The 23955-nt window shown below is 45.9% G+C and overlaps 1 protein-coding gene across 2 annotated transcripts in view; it reads right to left on the reverse strand.

Annotated features, from left to right (window-relative positions):
- DMRT1 (doublesex and mab-3 related transcription factor 1) overlaps positions 1-23955 on the reverse strand; it is a 104047-nt gene that overhangs the window by 49648 nt on the left and 30444 nt on the right. Inside the window, exon 3 of one of the 2 annotated variants that reach the window (XM_059926455.1) lies at positions 11241-11524. In XM_059926455.1, coding sequence (XP_059782438.1) covers positions 11241-11524 — 284 coding nt within the window. The remainder of the gene's footprint in view (positions 1-11240; positions 11525-23955) is intronic. The other variant, XM_059926456.1, reaches the window with a different exon arrangement.

The raw sequence follows: 23955 nt of genomic DNA on the forward strand, positions 1-23955 counted from the left end.
TCAGAATCTCAATGGCGGAGACACCAAGAGATATAGCCCTATCAGCAGTATCAGGAAATAAGCCACTTGGATTAGCCGCTCGAAGAAATATGGATTATATTCATGTCACACATGAGCTGTCAGAAACATTAGGATACTTTTAGCATAAATCAGCAGTATGAAGGGTATCTTATGAGTACTGAACATGACAGACTGCTTGGAGGGCAAGGTGAGCCTGTCTGGGGCCACCTTCTAAGTGTAATAAGCACATGCACACATGTACTTTACCCAAACTGGCATCAAAAACTGGAATGCAGGCTGGTGACCGTTGATGGGCACAGCACACTCAATTCACGGTGTGTTAGTAGCATGGAAAGGTGCTTCCCACTCCAAAACCGTGATGGAGAGCCCACCTCAAAGTAACCAAATGACACAAGAATGACCAAACATCTGTTGCCTTAAAGCACACAGAAGTGCATGTATGTGTGACTTAAATGTGGTTAATACAATCAGGACTAGAAGTCTCCTCCTATCTAACATGTCAAGTCTCTGAAAACATTTTGTAAGATGTCATATCTTATAATATCTTATATCGTAAGATGTAAGAAAACATTATATAACACCTCTCAGGGCTTCATACCAGGAAAACCAAGAAATGTGCGCTGTCCCACGAGGAGGGCAGAGAGGCGGGGGCAAACGTGCCCCCTCTGTAGTCAGCCAGGCAAACCCGGGTTCCAGCTCCAGCCCCCCACTTGCCAGCCTGTGATGTGGCAGGTTACTTCACCTTCTTGAGCCTCAGTTTCCTCACCCGCAAAAGTGGATACCAATCCCCGACATGGCCGTGTTTCAGGGCTGAGCGGAGCAGCAGGTATGAAGGGCCCAGCACCAGGCTGTCCAGTAACTGTCCTGTCACACCCCTCCCTCCCCTAAGGGTCTCCTGCTGTGTGGGCCTCAGTGCAGGGCGGTGGTCACGCCCAAGGACCCCTCTTTTGGGTTTGTTACCACATGAGCCCTTTTACAGGTATGTCAGGGACCTAGTAATAGAGAGGGAGACAGAAAAATCTGCCCGTTATATACTTCAAAAATTATTTTAAGTATATAAATGTTTGATATTTGAAAGAAAAATCCATTGTCTGAATTGTTTCTACTTTTCACATTTAAATAAGTTGAAAAACCAACTCAAACTACACTGACACCATCAAACAGAGAGAGAGAGAGAGAGACAGAGACAGAGAAAATGCTCCTTCCCCTTTTTGGTTGCATACCACTACCCAAGACATAGAATTTTTATGTCTGCCCTCCTTCTCTCAGTATTGGCTAAGAATTGCCAAAAAGAGTGTTTGTGAAAAGGAATGAAAAATGAAATGAGGAAATAATCCCCTTTTCCCTGTTCCTCAATCTTCTTACGAACTCCCCCCACCAGGAGGTTGTGCATCTCAAGGTGATGCCCTCGGGATCAGGGGTCTCCCAAGAAGGGGGCGCTGACAGCAACCCGTCCTGGGTGCAGGCCGTAAGGGAGTAGAGCACTTTTTAAAATAATAAAACTCACTAAGTCAACCTGCTTCTACTTATCACCAAGCAGTGGCAATTCTAAACGACAGTAGTGATAAAATACTTGTCCTCACCCCGCCTCGCCTCGTCCCTGGGCACAGCACTGCACAGGGCCCACCTTCCACAAGCACCACAGCTCCCTGGGAACCTCCAGACTCTGACCACAGTGGCGATCAGAGAATTACATGTGTCCTTTCTCTCATCCGCCCACTGTGAGCTGGCACTGGAGGGGACAATCTAGCGCAGGGCTAGGCACAGAGCTGGCACTCGAGGTATGAATGATAAATACGCGAAGGAGTTTCTTATGCACACTCTGTAATATGGAGATTTTTCATAACCCTATTCTTTTTATTTTTCTACTACCATATTCCTAATATATCTCCAAAAATAGGGCAAATCAGCCTCTATTATGCATTCCCTTGATTTTGGTCTTTATCCAACTAATGAGGGCCACTTACCAGGCCACACAAATATGGACTCCCACGAAATCTGAGACTCACTCATGCACACACATAAGCATTCTGAAAAGCAACTAATTTTATATCATAGTCACATCTACTTAGGAAAAAAAGTAAACTAAAAAGGCAAATGGAAATAGATAAGATTTTGGCCAGCAGCCTAACTAAATCAAATCTGAAAGCTTTTAAAAACTGTGACCTAATTATCTACTTTTCAAGCAGATTACAGAATCCCCAAATGACTATATCATTTACTAACCCGATGCTATTGTGTCAGAGATCGGATTGTGTAACGACCTCACGAGAGACTGATAATGTCTTTCCTTCTGCCTTCAGCTGAATCATGGAGTAGTCCCTGGAGCAGGCCAGCCCTTTCCACGGTTTCCCAACTCAGTCCAGATTAAACTGAACTCATGTAAGAATAGAAGTGACCCTGCAGGACGGCCCAGGAATCACTGGAGTCTCCCAAAGGGTCCTAAGACCCGAGGTTACCCTCCATCTGGATTTCCTGGGATGCTACTGGACTGCTTCAGTTGGGCTGAGAATCCCTTAGGAGGGCCAGGGCCCAACCCCTCCCCGAGATCCTCTCGGAGTCAGAGCTGCCTCCACCAGTGCCCAGGTTTCCAGAGGCCAGTTCCATTTTCTTCCGTAATCCACACATTTTTAACCAAAATACTCTGCAAAAATGACTCTCGTGTGCACTGCTGCAGTGAAGGAGCATTCCTCAGCCCCACCTCTCACCATCTGTGCTCAGCTACTAAAATACCCACCACCTCCCTTAGTTTTGGTTCCAGACCAAGAGTCACCAAGAATATTGTTATCGCTGGCACCAATTCTTGCAAACAACCAGCCCTCTTGCAGGATCAAAGCATGCAAATCGTTCAATTTTCATAATCTGTGCAAGAAAACCACCATTCCTTCCAGGAAAGGTGTAATAAAAACCAGATGATGCCTGTGATGCCCACGGCTTGTACTCATCTAGAACGTGACAAGATAGCAATTCCTCTGTGACAGTGCGCGTCCACAAGGGGGTCGTTTAGAAACAGAAAGAGAGGACTGCATTCCCGTGCTGCAAAGCTCCGGGGGCTTCCCAGGATGCCCAGGCCCACTGCTGCCCCACAGGTGCCCTGGCCAACAGAGCTTGTCTCCTGCAGATGTAGGAATATGATGTAAAGGCCCAAGAGAACTGGGTTTACTATTTCTTCTTAAACGAGAAGAACCTAATGAGGAATTATGTTTCAGAAGAGAAAACTGCAGATGTGGCTAAGACTTGACAGGCCATTTAAGGGAAAGTTTATAGTAGAGGCAATGCAACCCCAAACTTTGGGAAGCCTGACACCTTCACGTCACTGGCTTTAAACTTCCGGTGGTCTGTAATGACTTTTACATTTAAATGGAAGATTCTCCAAGACTGGTCTTCTGAGATGGGAAGCCCAATCCCTGTGTCCTCACTGTCCCAGAAAGCAGGACCTACTTGGGGTGCACGTGAGGGAGCCCCACAAAATGCTGAACTAGCATAAAGGCATTAACAGGGCTGAGATTAAAAGATAAGAAAAGACCAAAACATCCTGTCTGGAAAGAGTGAGGTTGAGACAGCTGCTAAAGACAGCACACTGAAGACCCCAGAGAATTCCGCTGTTGTCATGGTGACACAATGCCAGGGCCTTGGTTTCCAGACTCTCTCTGGTCTTGGGACTAGTACAACTTTTGAAAAAGGAGGCAGGGGAGACAGGAACAGAGTCGCCAACTTTTTATATTGCCAAGTAAGGGCATTTATGAAAAAAAAATCCTCATTTCATTGAAGAAGTGTTGGAAAGGGACGGGCCCGATAAAAACAATTTTTTGAATTGATAATTTAGCTGTAAGAAAAAAACCCTTGTCCTTTTTTTCCTCATTTCTCTGTAAACCAGCACAGGTAACAGCCTGCATTCAGGACAGTGAAGTGCAAAACACATTCCCAGTAAAATAAGGAACAGGTTGACACCAGCTGTCCACCACTGGTATCTAAACTGAATAATTCACTAAGAACATAAATTAGAAAGAACTTGGCGGTATTTAGGGGGAAGAAAAATGTCAGTATCAATATTTTTCTATGAAATGACTATCTAATCTAGAAACCCTAAAATAAGCACCTACAAAATTATTAGAATTACAGAGTTCACAAAAGTAGACGGATACAAAATAAATACACCACATTATAGCAACATCAACAGAAATGTATGTCTCTGTAATTCCCTTTTAAAAAACAAATTGGGGGGGAGGGGGTTAGCCCTAATAGCCCAAGGCAAATACCACATCTAATTTAATTTCCTTTTCCTGAGGAAAGAGATTCCTTTACATGCTTTAAACTGAACGCAGCCTTACAAATTCCTCTTCTACATGCTTGAGAACTTTTTCTTCCCAGAGGAAAAAGCCTGTCAGTGTCTGCTCACCAACAAATAGTGGCCAAAAACCAGTTTGCTCTAAGAAGGGAAGCCAGGGCTAGTTTATTCAGCCGACAAAGAGGGCGATGGGATTGGAGGGGGCAGCCTAGAGGACCACCTGAGCGCTTGTAGAGAGAGCACCTCACCCAGAGAAAAAAGGCCCCAGGTCCTCAGGGAGTCACTTGCTCTTTCTCAGCCAGCATCACCCAGTACACTGAGGTGACCAGATGCACATTACCCCGGGGGCCTGGTGGTGCAGCTTACTGGCCTGAGGTGAGCACAAAATTTATCTGAAGTCCCCTACTTCGTCATCAAAATTGATGTGGATTTTGCATTCTACTACCTTCTCCCTGACATACCGTTCTTTAAAATTTAGAAATATTAAACATTAATGGTTTAACTAATTAATGGTTGGCTATTATAATTGTCTCCCTGGGAGTGGGAGCCCGGTTTAAGCCTCGGCCTCCTATCCCCCCACCCCACCTCTGGACCCTCCTGGGGGACCCTAGGGCACAGACACGGAGGCGCTGCAGCTGTGCCCGTACTGCACACACGCCAGAAGTCACTTCTTAGCTCTTTGAGCTAACAGGCTCGACTGAACCACGCTCATAAAAAGAGGAGGCAGTGTGAAAACCAGAGCCCCCGCAGGCTGCTCGTACAGGACGGAGAACAACAGCGGGCAGGCAGCACAGTCAAGAGGGGCGGCGTTTACAGGTGCCCTGCTGGGCCCCATCCCAGTAATGGCCACAAGGGGCGCCGTTCTCCGTGCTCCAAGGCCTAGGTCAGATTCTGACTTCCTGCCTGCCTGTGTCTCAGTTTCAAAGCCAGGGCACTTAGATGATCCCCAACCTCCTTCTCATGTACCAGGTGATAACAGCCTTCCCCCAAGACCTGCTTTTTGCATTTTTGTCCATTTGGTTCAGTGGTAGATCCCTAGCACATGGTGGGACCTGGATGCATGTTTATTTAATAATCGAATGCATTCCAGTGAGGTGCATAATCATAAACGGGCCACCGTATCTTGAGACACTTCAGATTGAGCCCCAAAAAACGACCAGAAGGAAGGAATCACCTCTGCTGCCATGTGCCCTCACCCCAACTGTGGCTGGAACGGTTGTCTCCACCTCTGGTGGCACAAGCTTCAGAAAAGCCAATCAAGGGGGTGCCCACCAGGGGGACTGAAAGGAGATCCCAGATGCAGCTTGGAGTCCTCCCATATTTATTTCTGTTCACTTGATATGTACCTCTCCCTTGTCAACCGGGTACAACATGTTTATTTAAGAGGTAATGTTGCCGTGAAGGAGTGCACCAGGCAATGAACAGCTTTTGCAGGCAATTAAATGCAGAAGTGAAATTGAGCTGCTGGTCAGTGGAACCAGCCATTCATCGTTGAGTTTGTTCCAGTGTCACAAATGTTATTCCTGTTTCACAACATGACAGCAATCTATGATTGGGCCACAAATCTCCAGAGGCTGGAGACAGACCCAAAGCGATTAAAGCAGCTCTCAGCATGCATGCAGGGCGTCAACACGAAAGAGCCTTGGGATTCTGGGATGCTGGCCCAGTTGACTGCTCTAGCTTTTTCTTTTTTCTTTAACTAGGTTTTTTACTTAGTAGGTGCTCAATAATTATCTGTGGCTTGCATGACTTTATAGGGAGACTTACAGGAAATCTCAACTCTACAATAAAAAGTCAATGATTTCTTTTTGTAAATAATTCAGTACCCTCCCCACTAATCTCTAAGAAGTCTGGCTTTAAAAAATTATGACAATCTCCACTAGAGTCGATTTTTTCTAGGAATCACAAAGCAGCTCTTTGTTCTGAAAACTTTTCATGCTGCTCCCCCCAAACACACTGTTACCCAAAGCAGCAAGGGAAGGAGGATAACATAAAAGTTATCGCTCTGGTGAAGAGTCAGAAGGGAAGTCGGGTCCTAGCAACAGAGTCAAGACAGTAGATGGAGGAGATGTTGCCTAAGATTCAGGCCCTTCAGGTAGAGCTGTGGTCAGACCGGGTGGGGGGGAAGGTCTAGTGAGACAGACCAGCTCAGTGACCTCCAGGCGCAGCTATGGGACACCTTCCAAAAGGAGACAGGAAAGCATGGCTACAACCAAGAGAGGATCCCTCCCCTGCCCTCCCCAGGAGGCTTCCACCAGAAGAGGGCAAGGCACTGTCTGAAGAGCAGAGCCAGGGCGCCCTCCTGAAACAACAGGAATAGCAAGGTCAGGGGGAGGCCCTGCCCCAGATCACTGTTCCCTAAACCTCTGCCATAGCGACTTGGTGAAAAAGTGAGCTGTACAGTACCTATCCCTTAAACATTGGTTATAAGTATTATTTGTAGGTGTTTTCTATTTAATACTTCTTTATAACACATACATCTTAATAGACATATTTTACGCCATAATCTTTGTCTATGCTTCCAGTTTTCAATTTCCTAAGTAGATCAAATTCTTCCCCATCCTTGATAAAAATTACTCCGTATACATTCCTACTCGGTCCATATTCACGTCATGGTCTTTCAACAATAACAAAAATGTGCATTATGTATACCCCATCTTATTACAAAGGGGATCGGAGGTAGCTAACTAAAATACATATGAACAAAGGGCTGAAAATTAAAATAGATTTCAAAAAAGAGTAGAGCCAAGAGAAAATAATGGTTAATGAAATAAATTCACAAGAAGTTAATATCAGCATCGCATTTGTTGGTACACACAGAAACTTCCACATACACTTCAGTCATTATGCTGCCTTATATATTCAGGCAACAGTTCTGTGAAGGTGGTACTATGCCCACTTGACAGACAAAACTACTGAGTTTCAGACAGTTAAGTATTTTCCTCAAGGCTACGGAACAGTTAAATCACAAGTTAGAATTGAATATAGAACTCCAAGCGCCAGACTCCGTGTGTCTCAAAACACACAGTACTGTTTCCCTAAATCTACAGGCCTGGTTTCTGGACAAGGCTCTGTCCCCAACTAGCTGTGGGTGCGGAGCAGATCCCCAGCTCCGGATCTCAGTCTTCCCTGCAGCAGGACGGGGGTGAAAGGGACCTCTGTAAGATCCATTTCGGCTCTGACCATCACTGGACTGACTGACCATCACTGGACTGACTTTCAACTGTCCTTTTGCAAAATGATGGCTTATATGGATGTTGGCTCTTCTATTTTTAACATTAGAGTTTAGGTCCAAGAGAAATAATTTTTGTGGGTGTTGACTATAAGGTTGTAAGTCAAGCTCGGGGTCAGGTCTGGTTACAAGATTAATCCACAGACTCGTAAAATGTCTGCAGAATAATTTGTTAGATGGGAATATATTACCAATGGTGAAACTGGCTAGGAAATAGATTGAGTCAGACTTAGAAGGGATGGAGAGGCCATGTGGTCAGGCCCCCTTATCTCAATTGTTTGGATCACCTTTCATGTTACACACACACTGCAGGGGTGCCTACATATGTTTTATGAAATCACATTCAAAGAAGATCTGGGGGCTTCCCTGGTGGCGCAGGCGTTAAGAATCCGCCTGCCAATGCGGGAGACGCGGGTTCAAACCCTGGTCAAGGAAGATCCCACATGCCGCAGAGCAACTAAGCCCATGCGCCACAACTACTGAGCCTGCGCTCTAGAGCCTGCGAGCCACAACTACTGAGCCCGCGTGCCTAGAGCCTGTGCTCTGCAACAAAGAGAAGCCCACGCACCGCAATGAAGAGTAGCCCCCGCTCGCCGCAACTAGAGAAAGCCCACGCGCAGCAACGAAGACCCAACGCAGCCAAAAATAAATAAAATAAAAAATAAATTTAGGACTTCCCTGGTGGCGCAGTGGTTGGGAGTCTGCCTGCCAATGCAGGGGATATGGGTTCGAGCCCTGGTCCGGGTGGATCCCACATGCCGCGGAGCAGCTAGGCCCGTGCGCCACAACTAATAAGCCTGCGCTCTAGAGCCCGTGAGCCACATCTGCTGAGCCCGCATGCCACAACTACTGAGTCCGCACGCCAGGAGCCTGTGCTCCGCAACGGGAGAGGCCACTGCAGTGAGAAGCCCGCACACCGCAACAAAGAGTAGCCCCTGCTCGCCGCAGCAACTAACCCCAATGCAGCCATAAATAAATACATAAATAAATAAATAAATAAATAAATTTATTTTTTAAAAAATTTTAAAAAAAGAGAAAAAGAAAATCTGTACGCAGATTCCAAAAGCAACTTCCAAACTGCAAAGAATTCAGCATATTTTAAACACTAATGGCCAAGACCGAGAATTTCAGGAAAAGTGTCAGGGGCTCTGTTCTCTGCTATCTGAAGTGACCACACCTCAGCACTGTTCTAGAAGTGTCTGCTTATTTTCCAACCTCCACAAGTGAGGAGAGACAATCAGAAGAGGAATCCAAGAAGACCCCCAATAAAAAGCAAAGGACACAGGTAGGAATTGCAAGCCCTAAAGAGCTAAAGAGGGTGTCAGTATTCGTACTTAACTGATGGCCGTCTCTGTAGCTCCGAGTCTGTTGCAGACCCAGTGTTAACCAGACGGTGCTGGGAAACACACTTTGGAGCCAGACAGCTATAGATTCAAACTCCAGCTCTCCATCTGGTGACTGTGTGACCGTGGTGGCCCTCTGAGTCTCCATGTCCTCACCTGTAAAAAGGGGACAATACCATCTGCCTCCCAGGGCTGCGGGGAGGATTCACGGCTCCACAAATGGTAACAATCAGGATGGGTGTTATTACTAACTAAGAGGAACAGGCATCAACCACAGTAGCAGAGAAGGACCTATTTCTGCAAAATAATTTGTTAGATGGGAATATATTACCAATGGTGAAACTGACTAGGAAATAGATTGAGGCCAGAACTCCTTGAAAACAAACGCTTATGTTAAATGAGGCCTCGGCTTCTCTCCTGGGCCTCTAACCAGGGGCCCCTCTCTCCAGTCTAGTAAGCGGTGGTTCTAGAAAAGGCGCCAACAGCATCAAGACTGCAGGCCCCCCACATGACTAAGAAAGTTGGGGTAACATTTTTCCTCTCACCCTTGGCAGCAGGGGTACAAGAACTTGCCCTTGGGGGGATCTCTCCTTGTACACAGCGGCTGAGGCAGCACTCGAAAACCAGGCAACGCTGCTGCCCGAGAGAATGTCCCCTCGTGGCTGTCCCTGGTCCCCCAGAGGGTGGACCTTGGCAAGGGACCTCCAAGGAAACCCAAGACTTCTGCTACACCCTCCCCAGGTCTTCCAGGTGGAGTTAAGAACAAACATTAGTGTGTCAGCCATCTTACACCGTTGGAAAGACCCTGACAGAGTGGGAGGGTAAATTAACTTAGAAGATTTCTGATGCTGCTGATCGTGAGTTCTCTTTCTTTCAGAAAACACTTATGAATTTTCTTTCTCATCCTTTTCCTCATAAGCCAACAGGTTCAGAGACCTTCCCTAATTTCTCCTTAAAGCCTGGAAGTAGCCAGAAAACCAGGATGCTCCAGCAGTAGTCCCCGGCTCATGGGAATCTGTAGAATGAGCTGGTTTTTTAAGAACTATAAGATACTTCTTTCTCCTTTCTTAGAGGAGAGTCTCTAACAGAAATCAACCTAAAACCTGCCCCAAATCATAAAATCCAACTGGCACTCCGAAAGGCCTGTAGGGGTCCAGCCGTAAGATCCATAAATCATCGCATTTCCTTTATACTCATATCACCTCTCAGTTCCAACGCCTTTTTTAAAAGTCTGATTCTAAAAATAAAATGTATAGAAAACTTATGAAGATGATCAGCCCAGGGAATTAAAGCTGACACATTAACATGCCGAGGAAGCCAGATCCCTAAGGCTAGTGTGAGAGTCCAAAAAGTGGGGTGATGTGAATATCAACAACTTCCCCACATCTACAAATGCAAAATGGAATAGAATTGCTCTGAGGAAAACATCAATGCACATTTTTAAAAAGTGAGTATAAGAAAGTCAATTACCCTAAACTCCCACATACATACACTGCACTGTGCTGGAATCAAAGCCTAGCTGGGAAAGCCCAAGCACAGTAAATGCATCCAAAATGAGAACAGTTCTCGCAGAATTGGTATCTCACAGTTGGAGGGGGGCTTGGAGGAGCAGAGTCTAAGTGCTCATGCATGCACACTCCCACAGCATGGTAATCCAGCCTGTGAATGCTTTCCAGGCCTTGACTCTGCTGATGATACACTGGCATGATAGAAATGGTGAAAACTGAGGAAGCAGAACAGTGCGGAATAAACATTCCCTCATAATGCAAAATGCTTTGTTTTACCCCAAATATTAAAAGCTCTTGATGGCATATTCTTTCAGAAGCACATACTTAGCATATGAAAGACTGACCTCCATTCCCAGCTGAAAATGCTCTCAAGTTGGCCCAGCACAACAGTGACCTAGTTCTTCTCTCACCTTCCTTCCATGCAAACATACAGATCAGAACACATCTCCCTTCCAGGATCAAAGTTCATCACTGGGATTACTGCCACCCAGAAGGCCACATCCAGCATTTTCTAAGCTGTTCTAAAGAGTGGGGATAAGGCTAGAGGAGATGGGGCTGCTTACATAAGCCACTTGTGAAGATGATTCTGGCCAACTGGGTATTTATGCAAAATGACATCGAAGGATGAGAAAGGTAAAATTTGAAAACAGAAACAAATATATCCATATTTCTTTACAATTCCTTGCAGTCAACCTCTGGGGTTAAATGATGTTATGGGTAGAGTGAAAACTTTCTACACGTTTTGCATAATGGCACACATGTGTGCTGAGTTGGGCATGCGCATCTGTGAGTGTGTGTTTACCTGTGTGGTTTTCACATACCCAGTTCACTCTCTGGTAACATCTTACCTGCCACTGGTTTCCTGTTTGACCGGGCACATAAGGGGTTGGGAGGCTCCGAAGGCTGTTCTTCACAGGGGAGCCCCCGAGAGGGCTTCCCATGTCCCCGGAGGGGGAGTCAGCGGCTAAGGCCATGGAGTACTGCGGGTAGTTGTACAGATTGTTGTAGTAAGGGAACAGAGACGGCTGGTAAAAGCTGCTGTAGTAGGTGGAGTCGGAAACGAGGTCAGGTGTGTTCTCCACGTGCCCTCTGCTGGTGACAGCAGGAATATCCTGGATGACCACCCGGCCCTCTATTAAGAAAAAACAGAAAGAAAGAAAAAGACAACATGGTATTAATATGGGGGCCTACAGAACTTTACCTCTAAACCTTGCCAACGTATGGCCTTCCTCCTCAAGATCCGCAGAGCTGCAGACCAAGGCCCCTGAGTGTGCTGCTCCTCCTGCGGTCGGAACACAGCAGGGCTCCTAAGGCTGGCGTGACTCTGGCGGCACAGCTGGCAGACCCTTGGTCATTATTTTTACTGAGAATACCAAAAACATTTTAGGCAGGGGTCATTTTAATCACATAAAGCCTGACCACGTCTAACTTCTACCTAGACATTCCTATCCTAATGTCAAGAAATTAGAGATCAAATCTAGTTAACTTGGCTGTCTGCAACAGTCTTACAACAAAATTAACTGTATTTCACTTTAAATAAAGTAATAAAAAATCCTAGTGCCCTTTCTACGTGTATGCCCACACAGATATATCCGAGAGCCAAAGCAAGAGGCTAAGAGTTTAAGAGAACATTGTTTCCTTCACTTCCTTCTAACCACTGATACTGAATCCTGAAGTCTGGACAATGGTATAGACCCTGGGAGACAAACTTCTGTAAAAGGTCAGTTAGTAACTATTTTAGGCTTTGTGGCCATTCCTCTGCAGAATGTACAGGCTGCTGCGTGGTTGTGTTGCAATAAAACTTTATTCACAAACACAGGCAGTGCACCAAAGTGATCCGCAGGCTGAAGCTTGCCGACCCAGGGTCTAGATGTTAAGCTGTCAATTCCAATAAACAACTGAATGGACTCCTAAGTCATCTCTCCAGTAGACATTTATTAAACAATGTTCTAAGAGTTGGCCAAGTGCCTAAAATGGCTGCAAGGTATCAGGTTGCCCCTGCCCACTGGGAGTCTACAGTATAGGATGGATGATGGGATTACAAATTATAACAAGGACTCTCATACAGAAATACCCATAAACTTCTATGGAAACTCCAAGGCTGGAAAGATGACATGCAACCTAGAAAGGAATTACAGAGACCGTCATAGAAAAACACTGCACCTGCATTGTACTTTAAAAGAGGAGTAGGAAATAGGTGAAAATGAGAAAAAGAGAGTACGGAGAACAGGGCAGCAAAGACAAAGGGATGGAAGCAGGAAAGTGGGAGGGGACCTTGGGAGTGATGGACAGGGCTGCCGGGTTAAGAACTGCGAAAAGGGCAAAAGAGGGCCAGTCTGACAGGTGGGCTGCAGCCAGGCGAGGGGAAGCCTCAGGCCAGCTCTCTGAACTCTTTCCAGGCTGTGGTGGGAACCACTGAGGATACCTGAGCAAGGAGCACAGAGGATCAGAGCTGTGCTTTGGAGTGATTCAACTGATGGCAATTCTTAAGACAAGCAAAGGGAAGAGAGCCCAGAGGCAGGGAGAGCCACCAGGGAGCCGCTGAAGCCGTCAGGGAGAGACCCAGCAGACTGCAAATACCAGAGACACGGGGGAGACGAGCTCAAGAGAACTGCAGGACTGAGGGGCATCAGGACGCGAGACGCAGGAAAAGCCAAAGAGGAAGAGCAGGAGGCCCAGGGTGGCAGCAGAGATGCAGGTGGTTAAGTCTGCTTCATCACGCAAGGGGCCAGAGGGGCACGGACATGGGGGAGAGAAGCCAGGCCGAGAAACTCGACACCTGCACTCATGGGAGAGGCTGAGGTTGGAAGCTGAGATCAGGAGTCACCGCCTGGAGATGCTGGCCACATCCGGGAAGAGGAGGGAGCTGTTACGGAAGAGCACGTTCTGAAAGGAGAAAAGAGCGCCAAGGCCAGAGCCCTGGAGAATGGAGGAGAGGACGCAAGGTCACAGAGGACAAACTCGACAGGGATGGCAGAGGGGCAGGCTGCAGGGTCGACCCTGCTAAGAGATCAAGCAAAACGAGTTCTGGAAAAGACCCACAGAGGGCTGGGTCTTTAGGGCCCTGTGGTTTTAGCACAGTGCTGGAGAAGCAGAAGCCTTCGAGAGAGAAAGGAGCAAGTGAGCGATGAGGAAACAGATGAATACGGCGGCGAAGAGCCTTCTCTCTGGCCGGAAGGGACAACCCAGCGAGCAGCAGCGCCGCCCTGCATCTCCCGTGCTGAGCACACTGCCGGACACCTGGGGGTAAATATTTGCAGAAGGGATCAATGAACAGTGTTTTTTCAAGTAGCCTGTCATCAAAATAAATACGAGGAAAAACTAGAAGCTCCAAGGAGTAATAAGATATTGTTATTTCATTTTTAAAACACAGAGAAGGGCTGAACACACCTAGGCAGGGAGAAGCCTGTGGAGAGAAATTCCCAGGACTAGCAACACGTGGCCCAGAGCAGGTGCTCAGAAAGTGTCCTCTGACTGAATGTGGGGAAGGCATGGCTAAACGTGCATGCTCTGGAAGGTTTGGGGGAGATCTACAACAAAAAGTGTTTCTACAGCCTCATTTTATAGTCAGCGCTGAAGTCTCTTTTCTCTGACAGGATAGCAAGTCCGTCCACCTCAGGCTCCTGGCGATGCATTGTCAGGGCCACTATCTTATTATACATCTCTTTCCTTTCTTCTCTCCTCCTCTTCCCAACTAACGAGATGAAAAGTTCCAATTCCATCACTCTACCTGTGTCTGGAGAAGGCACCTGCAATTCTTTCCTCCTGAACTTTCCCACTGGTCTATCTCTTATTTTAAACCCCAATGTAGTGGCAAAACAGATGGTTTTCTGTATCTAACTCTTTTGTTTTCAATGTCATGTCTTTATGTTAACCTGATTACAAAAGCAATACAAGTTTCACAAAAAATGATAAATTATATAGTTATTTAAATCAGAAAAGGAATGAATGGCATACTCTTACCACCCAGTCATAAGCATTAGTGGGACATCCATATACAATCTCATAGGCCTTTAGGAAGGCATTTTAGACGTTCATCCCCATCCCTGCAGTTGAAAAACACTGGATACCCCTAGGGCCTGCCCTTCAAAAGCAAGCTTCTTGATAAAGAAAACAAAATACAGTAGGAGGTAAAGAATTAAACAGAAACCCAAAGACACGAGCATTCTCAGATCAGGGCACAGGTTCATGAATTTCTACATCATAACTTTAGTTGGGACCTTTAATCAGCCCTCAGTTTACCCAGAAACAAAATGTTGTCAGTAAGTAATAATCCTCAAGGTACCAAGAGCATGGCTTCAATAAATTTCAAAGTAAACCTCAAATAAAATGCTACATCAGGTCAAAGCAAGGATTTGTTTTGCTACAGATGACTGTAATTAACATGCGATCACTTTTCTACTTACCCATATTTTATTCCCTCTTTCAAATTATAATGACCTTTCAGAATAAATTAAGATACATGTTGGAAAAGTTTTGATTCATACTAGCATTTAAATAAACAATAAAAATCATCTGAGCTTTATGAGAGTAAATGCCTAAATATTTTAGACTCTTAAAATGTTTAAGCACTCTCAGAAAGTGACATTTTAAAAAGCACTAGGAGAGGGCATCCATTCCAGGGACATGTGGAACTACCAAATTCTTATTTCATAAACCACCAAACCGTATTTTAAAGTTCCAAATTAAAATTCTTGGTCAATGTTCAAAACATCTTTATGCCTCCCAGCCTTTATGTGCATGCTACCAGTAAGTGGAAATTTCCCAAGGCTGAAATAAACATCCATCAAATTATGTGTCTAATCCAGCGGTGCTCAGAGTGTGGTCCTTGAATCAGTGGCATTGGCATCACCTGGGAATTTGTAGAAATGGACATTCTCGGACCCACCGCAGACCCACTGAATCAGAAACTCTGAGGGCTGGCCCAGCAACCTGAGTTATAACAAAGCCTTCAGTAGGTTCTGATGCGCTCAAAAGATGGAGAACCACTAGCTTAAAGATTCAAAGCAACTGCTCTATAAATTATCCCTAAAAAGATGTGACTCCTGACTGCATTACTGTGACAGCCCTGACTGGCTATCAAGTAAGAGCATACAAATGAATTCCACTGAATAAAGAAGTTGGGCTTCTACAGAAATCACTGCAGAGCTTGGATCACAAGCTGTGGGTACTGTGTGTATACTGCTGCCAGATGGTTCTGATTTTCATGGCTCACACCCAGACATTCTTCATTTATTCTAACCACAAAAGCTTAATTCACCCTTTCAAGTGCTAGTATAGTGACAAACTATACTATTCCTCATAAGGCTTCTGGACTATCAAGAGGAGCAGGTAACGCAGAAATCATTTACTCTTGATCTTAAGGTGTTTCTTTTGTTTTTTTGTTTAGTGTGGCCGATTTTTAAAAAAATTTTTTATGTGGACCATTTTTTTTAAAGTCTTTATTGAATTTGTTATAGTATTGCTCCTGTTTTAAATACGTTTTGTTTTTTTTCTGGCCTCAAGGCATGTGGGATCTTAGCTCCCCAACCAGGGATCGAACCCGCACCCCCTGCATTGGAAGGCCTGGACCGCCAGGGAAATCCCCTTAAGGTGTATTTTGGTACTTACGTTTGATTAATTCATTAGTTATCATATAACAACTGTCCAAAGCTTTGCTCCAGACATTGTAAAAGGCACAAAGAAATATTCAAAATGTTTCATTTCTTCTTAAGAGGGTCCCATCTATTCGGGAAAATTAGGTGTAGACTGAGGATCCTACAAGTAATGATCCAATGGCCACGATGACAGTATAGGCAGATGTCACCATCAGCAAAGGCAGTGGAGACGTGAGTCAGGATGGAGGTGATTCAGAGATGGTGAGGGTGGCGAGGCAATCAAGAGAGGAGAATAGTATCAACAGGATAATGCAGGAGGAAAAGGACAAGACACGTTCCAGGGACACTGACCAGATGAGCCTGGCTGGAGTGTAGAGGTCACGTCAGGGGACAGTGGATGCTGAGACTGGAAACTTACTTTTGGGACAAACTGTGGAAGGCCTTACATGTGAATCCCAGCCAAGGGCTTCTGGTTGCCCCTCAAGCTCTAGGGAGTTGATGAGTTTTCAGAGCAAGGGAGTAACATAAAAATGTTTTAGGAAAATCAGTCTGATGCAAGCACAAAAGAAGGACCTAGAATAAGGAGGTAGAAGAATAGACTAGGCTAGAACAGTCTCTTCTAGATATGTGTGTGGTCTATAGACTAGAATGGAGAGGCTCTTTAAATTCTCCAGGCCATAAGAGGTAACTATAAGCTCGCACAGGGAGCCTGCAGTAAAGGGAAAAAAGGAGCTACATGAAAATTACTGGTATGTCTGGTTTTCCGGGAATGCCCTTCAAAGAGCCACGTTACACTACTAACACCTGTCATCCAGGGACCAGGGATGCCGCCCAGCTCCCCTTTCAGGTCCTTGCTCCACTGCTGAGTGATCATACTTTACTCACTCCAGTTTGAGAAGGAACACGTAGCTCTCACCCAGAGTAAGAATACAAGCAGGTTGTGCCATCTCTCCAACCTCTGCTACAGCAGAATTCCCCAAAGAGTAACTGGAGACAGTCTCTTCACCACTGAGCTGGTAAGTCACGCCAAGTGTCACTATTAACTGACTATAAACCTGAAAGATTTCCAACTCACAAGCCACAAAATATACAAAGCGTACAAAATTTGAAATAGGATGTGTGTGTGTGTGTACTTTAAACCACAAGGCCAATATGACTAGCTACAAAGACCAGAGCAGTATACTGAAAAGCAAACACCTTAATGAGTCTGCTGAAAATTCTTAAGCTGGATCTCACTATTTTTCTAGAATAAAAACCGGTCAAGGTGACTTAACAATGATATTCATAATAAGAGAAAGTACAGTGGCACTGTTCCAAGAAAATGGGATTGCTCCTTAACCAGTGGTCCCTTATAGGAATTATCAACCCCTAAGTCCTCTGCCAAGATGCAAATGAAAGCACGAAGCCAGCTGTTTTAAGCGTTGTTACTTATGACTGGAATAGTCCTAATGTGTGCTGTAAGGAAGAAAGATCAGGAGGTCTGGATTCAACAGCTAAGAAAGGAAGCAGTGCCCAGAGAAGTATGTTATCTGGAAAAATGACCAGCAGCAATCATCCAACAGAGACTTTTGCAGAGATGTTGCCTAGAGAATCGATGTCTTCTTATTGCAATGGTCCGATTTGTGGCTCTGTACATTTATTTACCTTCAACACGTCCCATTCTTTGATAAGGCTTCCCAATCTCTCTGCTACTTTTTTTTTTTTTGCACTAACATATGCAGTGTGAAATATGATGCACTCCCTCCTGAGAGATCAATACTCACACTTGATAAATACCCTTATTGATCCTGCAGTGTTATATGCTGGTCTCCGGGCCCATGGCATATTAATAGTAGTTAACCAGTAATTCATTTTAAGGTATGTGAAGGTTTTTTCTCCCACTCTTGTCTGGTGTCAAGATTCCCAGAGTTGTTGCACTTTGTGTCCTTTATGTGCAAACCTGAAGCCATACTCCCTTTTCAACGACAAAACCAAACGCCCCAGTTTTCTATATGAAAGATCACATAGGAAACCAAAATTTATGATTCACAGCCATCTCATGTAATTGGTAGATTTACGTGTACCGGGTTTTATTTTTCTTCATAACCCCATCCCTTGCATGGTGCCTGTCCTACTTAGCTTCTAGTTTTAAGTGTTAACCAGGCAGAATTGTGCACTGCTAAGTCCAAGATCTCAAAATTACCCGCCAGCTACTAACATGTTGTGCTGAGTGGCAGGAAGGTACAGCTGAAGTACAAGTCATTGTCTCCATCCTTTTTTTTTTTTTTTTTTTAAGGAAAATTAAGGTCTTAAGAAAAGACAATGTTGTTTGATGACATGTCATGGAATCTGGAGGAGACAGTGGGGTGCCGCTCGCTGGAACAAGTTGGAACAAGGCGGCTTCCTCAGCTCCCTGTTTTTAAGCAGTCTTTACCGCAGGGCAACCCTATGTCCAGACTAATCAGCTCCTGACATTTCCTAGATTTAGGGAAAACTGAGGAATCAGCCTCAGGACTCTTCCCCTACAAGGGAAAGAACCCAAAGGGAGACGTTGATACATGGGGACAAAAGTCGGTCTGTGAGCTGATGCCTGGCCCCTCGGAGCACTCGTCCAGCTCCAAGAAGAAAAGCTCGCCATCCTGACCAAGGGATTGGGTGGGTTTTCCGAGCTAAAACAGAGCTAGCGCAGGAGAGGCCTGATGACTGAGGCGACAGCGTGCCTACTGTTCACACCACTAAGTGTCGACCGTGATGGTGGACGGGGGCCATCATCACAGCTGCCACCTTCCCCCGATTCCGGAGAAACAACTCATGTTCAGAGCACTAAGCTTACTGAGCACCTATGTGTGTGAGGCAACCTGCCGCACCTTGGGGGACAAAGACGTACTCCTTGACGCTGCGAGGCCCAGCAGTAAGGGGGGGATTCTGAAACACACACACAGAAGGAGAGACTGACTAAGGCTATGGGAAAACACAAAAACTGTGTGGCCAGGAGGGCGAAATTAAGTCCAGCCTTCAAAGTACAAGTTCTGCTGATGCTGGCTCATGAACATCACTCTCCACTCTCCACCACAAGGCAGGGAATATGTTACAGCCCATTTCTCCTCTTTCCCAAGGAATTTTTTTTTTTAATGTAATTTGGTCCTGGAGGAATGCATCAAGGTCACTCTTCTTTGTAGGGTGAAGGCTTTGCATTAACAAAGTGAACCGGAAGTTGGCCTTTAAAACCCAGAGAGGTTTGTTTCAAAGGTGTGTGAAAGTCAGTGTGGGATGCAAAAGGATCTGGGGGAGACGGAAAGGGGGGTGGGGAGGGAGGGAGAGAGACAGAGGGAAAGAGAGAGAGATGAGCATGACCAGATCAAAGAAAACAAGCAAGAGATATGGAGGACGACGGAGAAAATAAAGCAATTCAGGCCTCCCAAGGGAGCTGCCGAGATCTGAAACATCCTGCCCCGCGGCCACTGAGAAGCTCAATAACAAGCACATCTATTGTGTGCAGCAGCTCCCAAAGTGCCGGGCAGGGAATGCCCCGAATATAAGCAAAGGCCTAACCCTGCCCTCAGGGAGCTTCCTCTTTGTGTTGATGAAGAGCAAGGGAGAATTTAAGGGATCAGAGAAGGTTTTCCTGCTAGAAAACTTTTAAACAAAGGAGGAGAGAGCGAAGGAGAGAGAAAGGAATTCCAAGCAACGAAAGGAGACACGGCACCAAAAAAGTTTCTGGGAAGTCAGAGGAGCCTGCAGAGCAGGGCAGAAGGAGCTCAGGGTCCCAACGGGATGAGAATGAGGGTGCTGCTGGCACAGTAGTTACGGAGGTTAGACTCTCCTCCAAGGAAAGATCTTAACTGGACCTGAAGACTGCCACGTAAAGCGCAGGCTTCGCTGTGCGGTCCCTGGGAGCAGCTGACGGCATCCCGGCAGCTCCCACCTCACACACGTGGCACCTGCCATTGTTCCTGGTCACAGTTTCTGCTCCCGGTTCCCAGCCTCCCCCACTGTGTGCCACAGGATTCCCCGGACACCCGGGAGGGAAAGGGTTCACCAGATATGGAGAAAATGCCACATCTCTGACTTTACCAGAAAATGTCTCATGGCCGTGAAGGCCGATCTCGTGGCCAAGAAAGAGGTTTTCTCTCTGTAGGCCAGTTCAGAATTTCCTGTCATTGGCAAGACGCCAGAGTCAGTCTGAGGGTCTGTCCACACTGCCTGGCACACCGGAGGGGTGCGCAGGGCCACACAGGCCAGCGGCAGAGCTCCTGCTGGGAGTGGATGAGGGAAGAAGAGAGAAGATGCCCAAAGAGTTTCCTCTCCACCCAGTGTTCTATTCTAAGAGATCTTATGGGGAATCCCTTCTCCAATCTTATTAGTATTTCTCACACTGAGAAAATTTTACATTAGGAGCATTTTTGATAGTCTGTGTCCATATACTTAGGTCTCCACAGAAGAGGTCTGCTCTGTTCACTGTGCTGTACAGCAGAAAGTAACACAACATTGTAAATCAACTATACTCCAATAAAACATAAAAAAAAGAAGTCTGCTCTGAACTGTATTCCAACAACTTAACGGGTAGGGGCTTCCTTTATCAGGGTCTTTTTCTTGGCAGGAAGGGTGCTGAACAGAGGGATGTCAGTTTTGAAGTTTGCCCAAGGCCAGCCCCCTTTAGATGTGGGATTTAGATTCTGCTTTTATAACTTTCTTTTAAAAATAAGACTGTAGACGATACGGCTTCAAGATGGCAGAAGAGTAAGATGTGGAGATCACCTTCCTCCCCACAAATACATCAGAAATACATCTACACGAGGAACAACTCCTACAGAACACCTACTGAACGCTGGCAGAAGACCTCAGACCTCCCAAAAGGCAAGAAACTCCCCACGTACCTGGGGAGGGCAAAAGAAAAAAGGAAAAACAGAGACAAAAGAATAGGGACGGGACCTGCACCAGTGGGAGGGAGCTGTGAAGGAGGAAAGGTTTCCACACACTAGGAAGCCCCTTCACGGATGGAGACTGCGGGTGGCAGAGGGGGGAAGCTTCAGAGCCACGGAGGAGAGCGCAGCAACTGGGGTGCGGAGGGCAAAGCGGAGAGATTCCCGCACAGAGGAGCGGTGCTGACCAGCACTCACCAGCCCGAGAGGCTTGTCTGCTCACCCGCTGGGGCGGGCGGGGGCTGGGAGCTGAGGCTCAGGCTTCGGAGGTCAGATCCCAGGGAGAGGACTGGGGTTGGCTGCGTGAACACAGCCTGAAGGGGCTAGTGCGCCACAGCTAGCCGGGAGGGAATCCGGAAAAAGTCTGGACCTGCCTAAGAGGCAAGAGACTATTGTTTGCTGGTGCGCGAGGAGAGAGGATTAAGAGCGCAGCCTAAACGAGTTCCACAGACGGGCGCGAGCCGCGGCTATCAGCGCGGACCCCAGAGACAGGCATGAGATGCTAAGGCTGCTGCTGCCGCCACCAAGAAGCCTGTGTGCGAGCACAGGTCACTATCCACACCTCCCCTCCCAGGAGCCTGTGCAGCCCGCCACTGCCAGGGTCCCGTGATCCAGGGACAACTTCCCCGGGAGAACGCACAGTGCGCCTCAGGCTGGTGCAACGTCATGCCGGCCTCTGCCGCTGCAGGCTCACCCCACATCTGTACCCCTCCCTCCCCCCGGCCTGAGTGAGCCAGAGCCCCAAAATCAGCTGCTCCTTTAACCCCGTCCTGTCTGAGCGAAGAACAGACGCCCTCAGGCCACCTACATGCAGCGGGGCGGGGGAGGGTCCAAATCCAAAGCTGAACCCCAGGAGCTGAGCTAACAAAGAGAAAGGGAAATCTCTCCCAGCAGCCTCAGGAGCAGCGGATTAAATCTCCACAATCAACTTGCTGTACCCTGCGTCTCTGGAATACCTGAATAGACAACGAATCATCCCAAATTGAGGAGGTGGACTTTGGGAGCAACAATATTATATATTTTTCCCTTTTTCACTTTTTGTGATTGTGTACATGTATGCTTCTGTGTGTGATTTTGTCTGTATAGCTTTGCTTTTACCATTTGTCCTAGGGTTCTGTCTGTCCGTTTTTTTTGTTTGTTTGTTTGTATGTTTTAGTACAGTTCTTAGCACTTATTATCATTGGTGGATTTGTTTTCTGGTTTGGTTGCTCTCCTCTTTCTTTTTTTTTATTACTTTACAAAAATTTTTTTTAATAATTATTTTTTATTTTAATAACTTTATTTTATCTTCTTCCTTTCCTTCCTTTTTTTCGCCCTTTTATTCTGAGCCGTGTGGATGACAGGCTCTTGGTTCTGCAGCCAGGCGTCAGGGCTGTGCCTCTGAGGTGGGAGAGCCAAGTTCAGGAAACTTGTCCACCAGAGACCTCCCAGCTCCACGTAATATCAAACGGCAATAATCTCCCAGAGATCCCCATCTCAATGCCAAGACCCAGCTTCACTCAGCCACCAGCAAGCTACAGTGCTGGAAACCCCATGCCAAACACCTAGCAAGACAGGAACACAACCCCACCCATTAGCAGAAAGGCTGCCTAAAATCATAATAAGTTCACAGACACCCCAAAACACACAACCAGAGGTGGACCTGCCCACCAGAAAGACAAAATCCAGCCTCATCCACCAGAACACAAGCACTAGTCCCCGCCACCAGGAAGCCTACACAACCCACTGAACCAACCTTAGCCACTGGGGACAGACACCAAAAACAATGGGAACTACGAACCTGCAGCCTGTGAAAAGGAGACCCCAAACATACTAAGTTAAGCAACATGAGAAGACAGAGAAACACACAGCAGATGAAGGAGGAAGGCAAAAACCCACCAGACCAAACAAATGAAGAGGAAATAGGCAGTCTACCTGAAAAAGAATTCAGAATAATGATAGTAAAGATGATTCAAAATCTTGGAAACAGAATGGAGAAAATACAAGAAACATTTAACAAGGACCTAGAAGAACTAAAGAGCAAACAAACACTGATGAACAACACAATAAACGAAATTAAAAATTCTCTAGAAGGGATCAATAGCACAATAACTGAAGCAGAAGAACAGATAAGTGACCTGGAAGATAAAACAGTGGAAATAGCTACCACAGAGCAGAATAAAGAAAAGAGAATGAAAAGAATTGAGAACATTCTCAGAGACCTCTGGGACAATATTAAACACACCAACATTCGAATTATAGGGGTCCCAAAAGAAGAAGAGAAAAAGAAAGGAACTGAGAAAATATTTGAAGAGATTATAGTTGAAAACTTCCCTAATATGCGAAAGCAAACAGTTATTCAAGTCCAGGAAGCACAGAGTCCCACACAAGATAAATCCAAGGAGAAACACACCAAGACACATACTAATCAAACTATCAAAAATTAAATACAAAGAAAAAATATTAAAAGCAGCAAGGGAAAAACAACAAATAACACACAAGGGAATTCCCATAAGGTTAACAGCTGATCTTTCAGCAGAAACTCTGCAAGCCAGAAGGGAGTGGCAGGACATATTTAAAGTGATGAAGGAGAAGAAACTACAACCAAGATTACTCTACCCAGCAAGGATCTCATTCAGATTTGACGGAGAAATTAAAACCTTTACAGACAAGCAAAAGCTGAGAGAATTCAGCACCACCAAACCAGTTTTACAACAAATGCTAAAGGAAATTCTCTAGGCAGGAAACACAAGAGAAGGAAAAGACCTACAATAACAAACCCAAAACAATTAAGAAAATGGTAATAGGAACATACATATCGATAATTACCTTAAATGTAAATGGATTAAATACTGCAACCAAAAGACATAAACTGGGTGAATGGATACAAAAACAAGACCTGTATATATGCTGTCTACAAGAGACCCACTTCAGACCTAGGAACACATACAAACCGAAAGTGAGGGGATGGAAAAAGATATTCCAGGCAAATGGAAATCAAAACAAAGCTGGAGTGGCAATTCTCATATAAGACAAAATAGACTTTAAAACAAAGACTATTACAAGAGACAAAGAAGGACACTACA

The sequence above is a fragment of the Balaenoptera ricei genome, chromosome 6, assembly GCF_028023285.1.
Source record: "Balaenoptera ricei isolate mBalRic1 chromosome 6, mBalRic1.hap2, whole genome shotgun sequence".
NCBI lineage: Eukaryota > Metazoa > Chordata > Mammalia > Artiodactyla > Balaenopteridae > Balaenoptera > Balaenoptera ricei.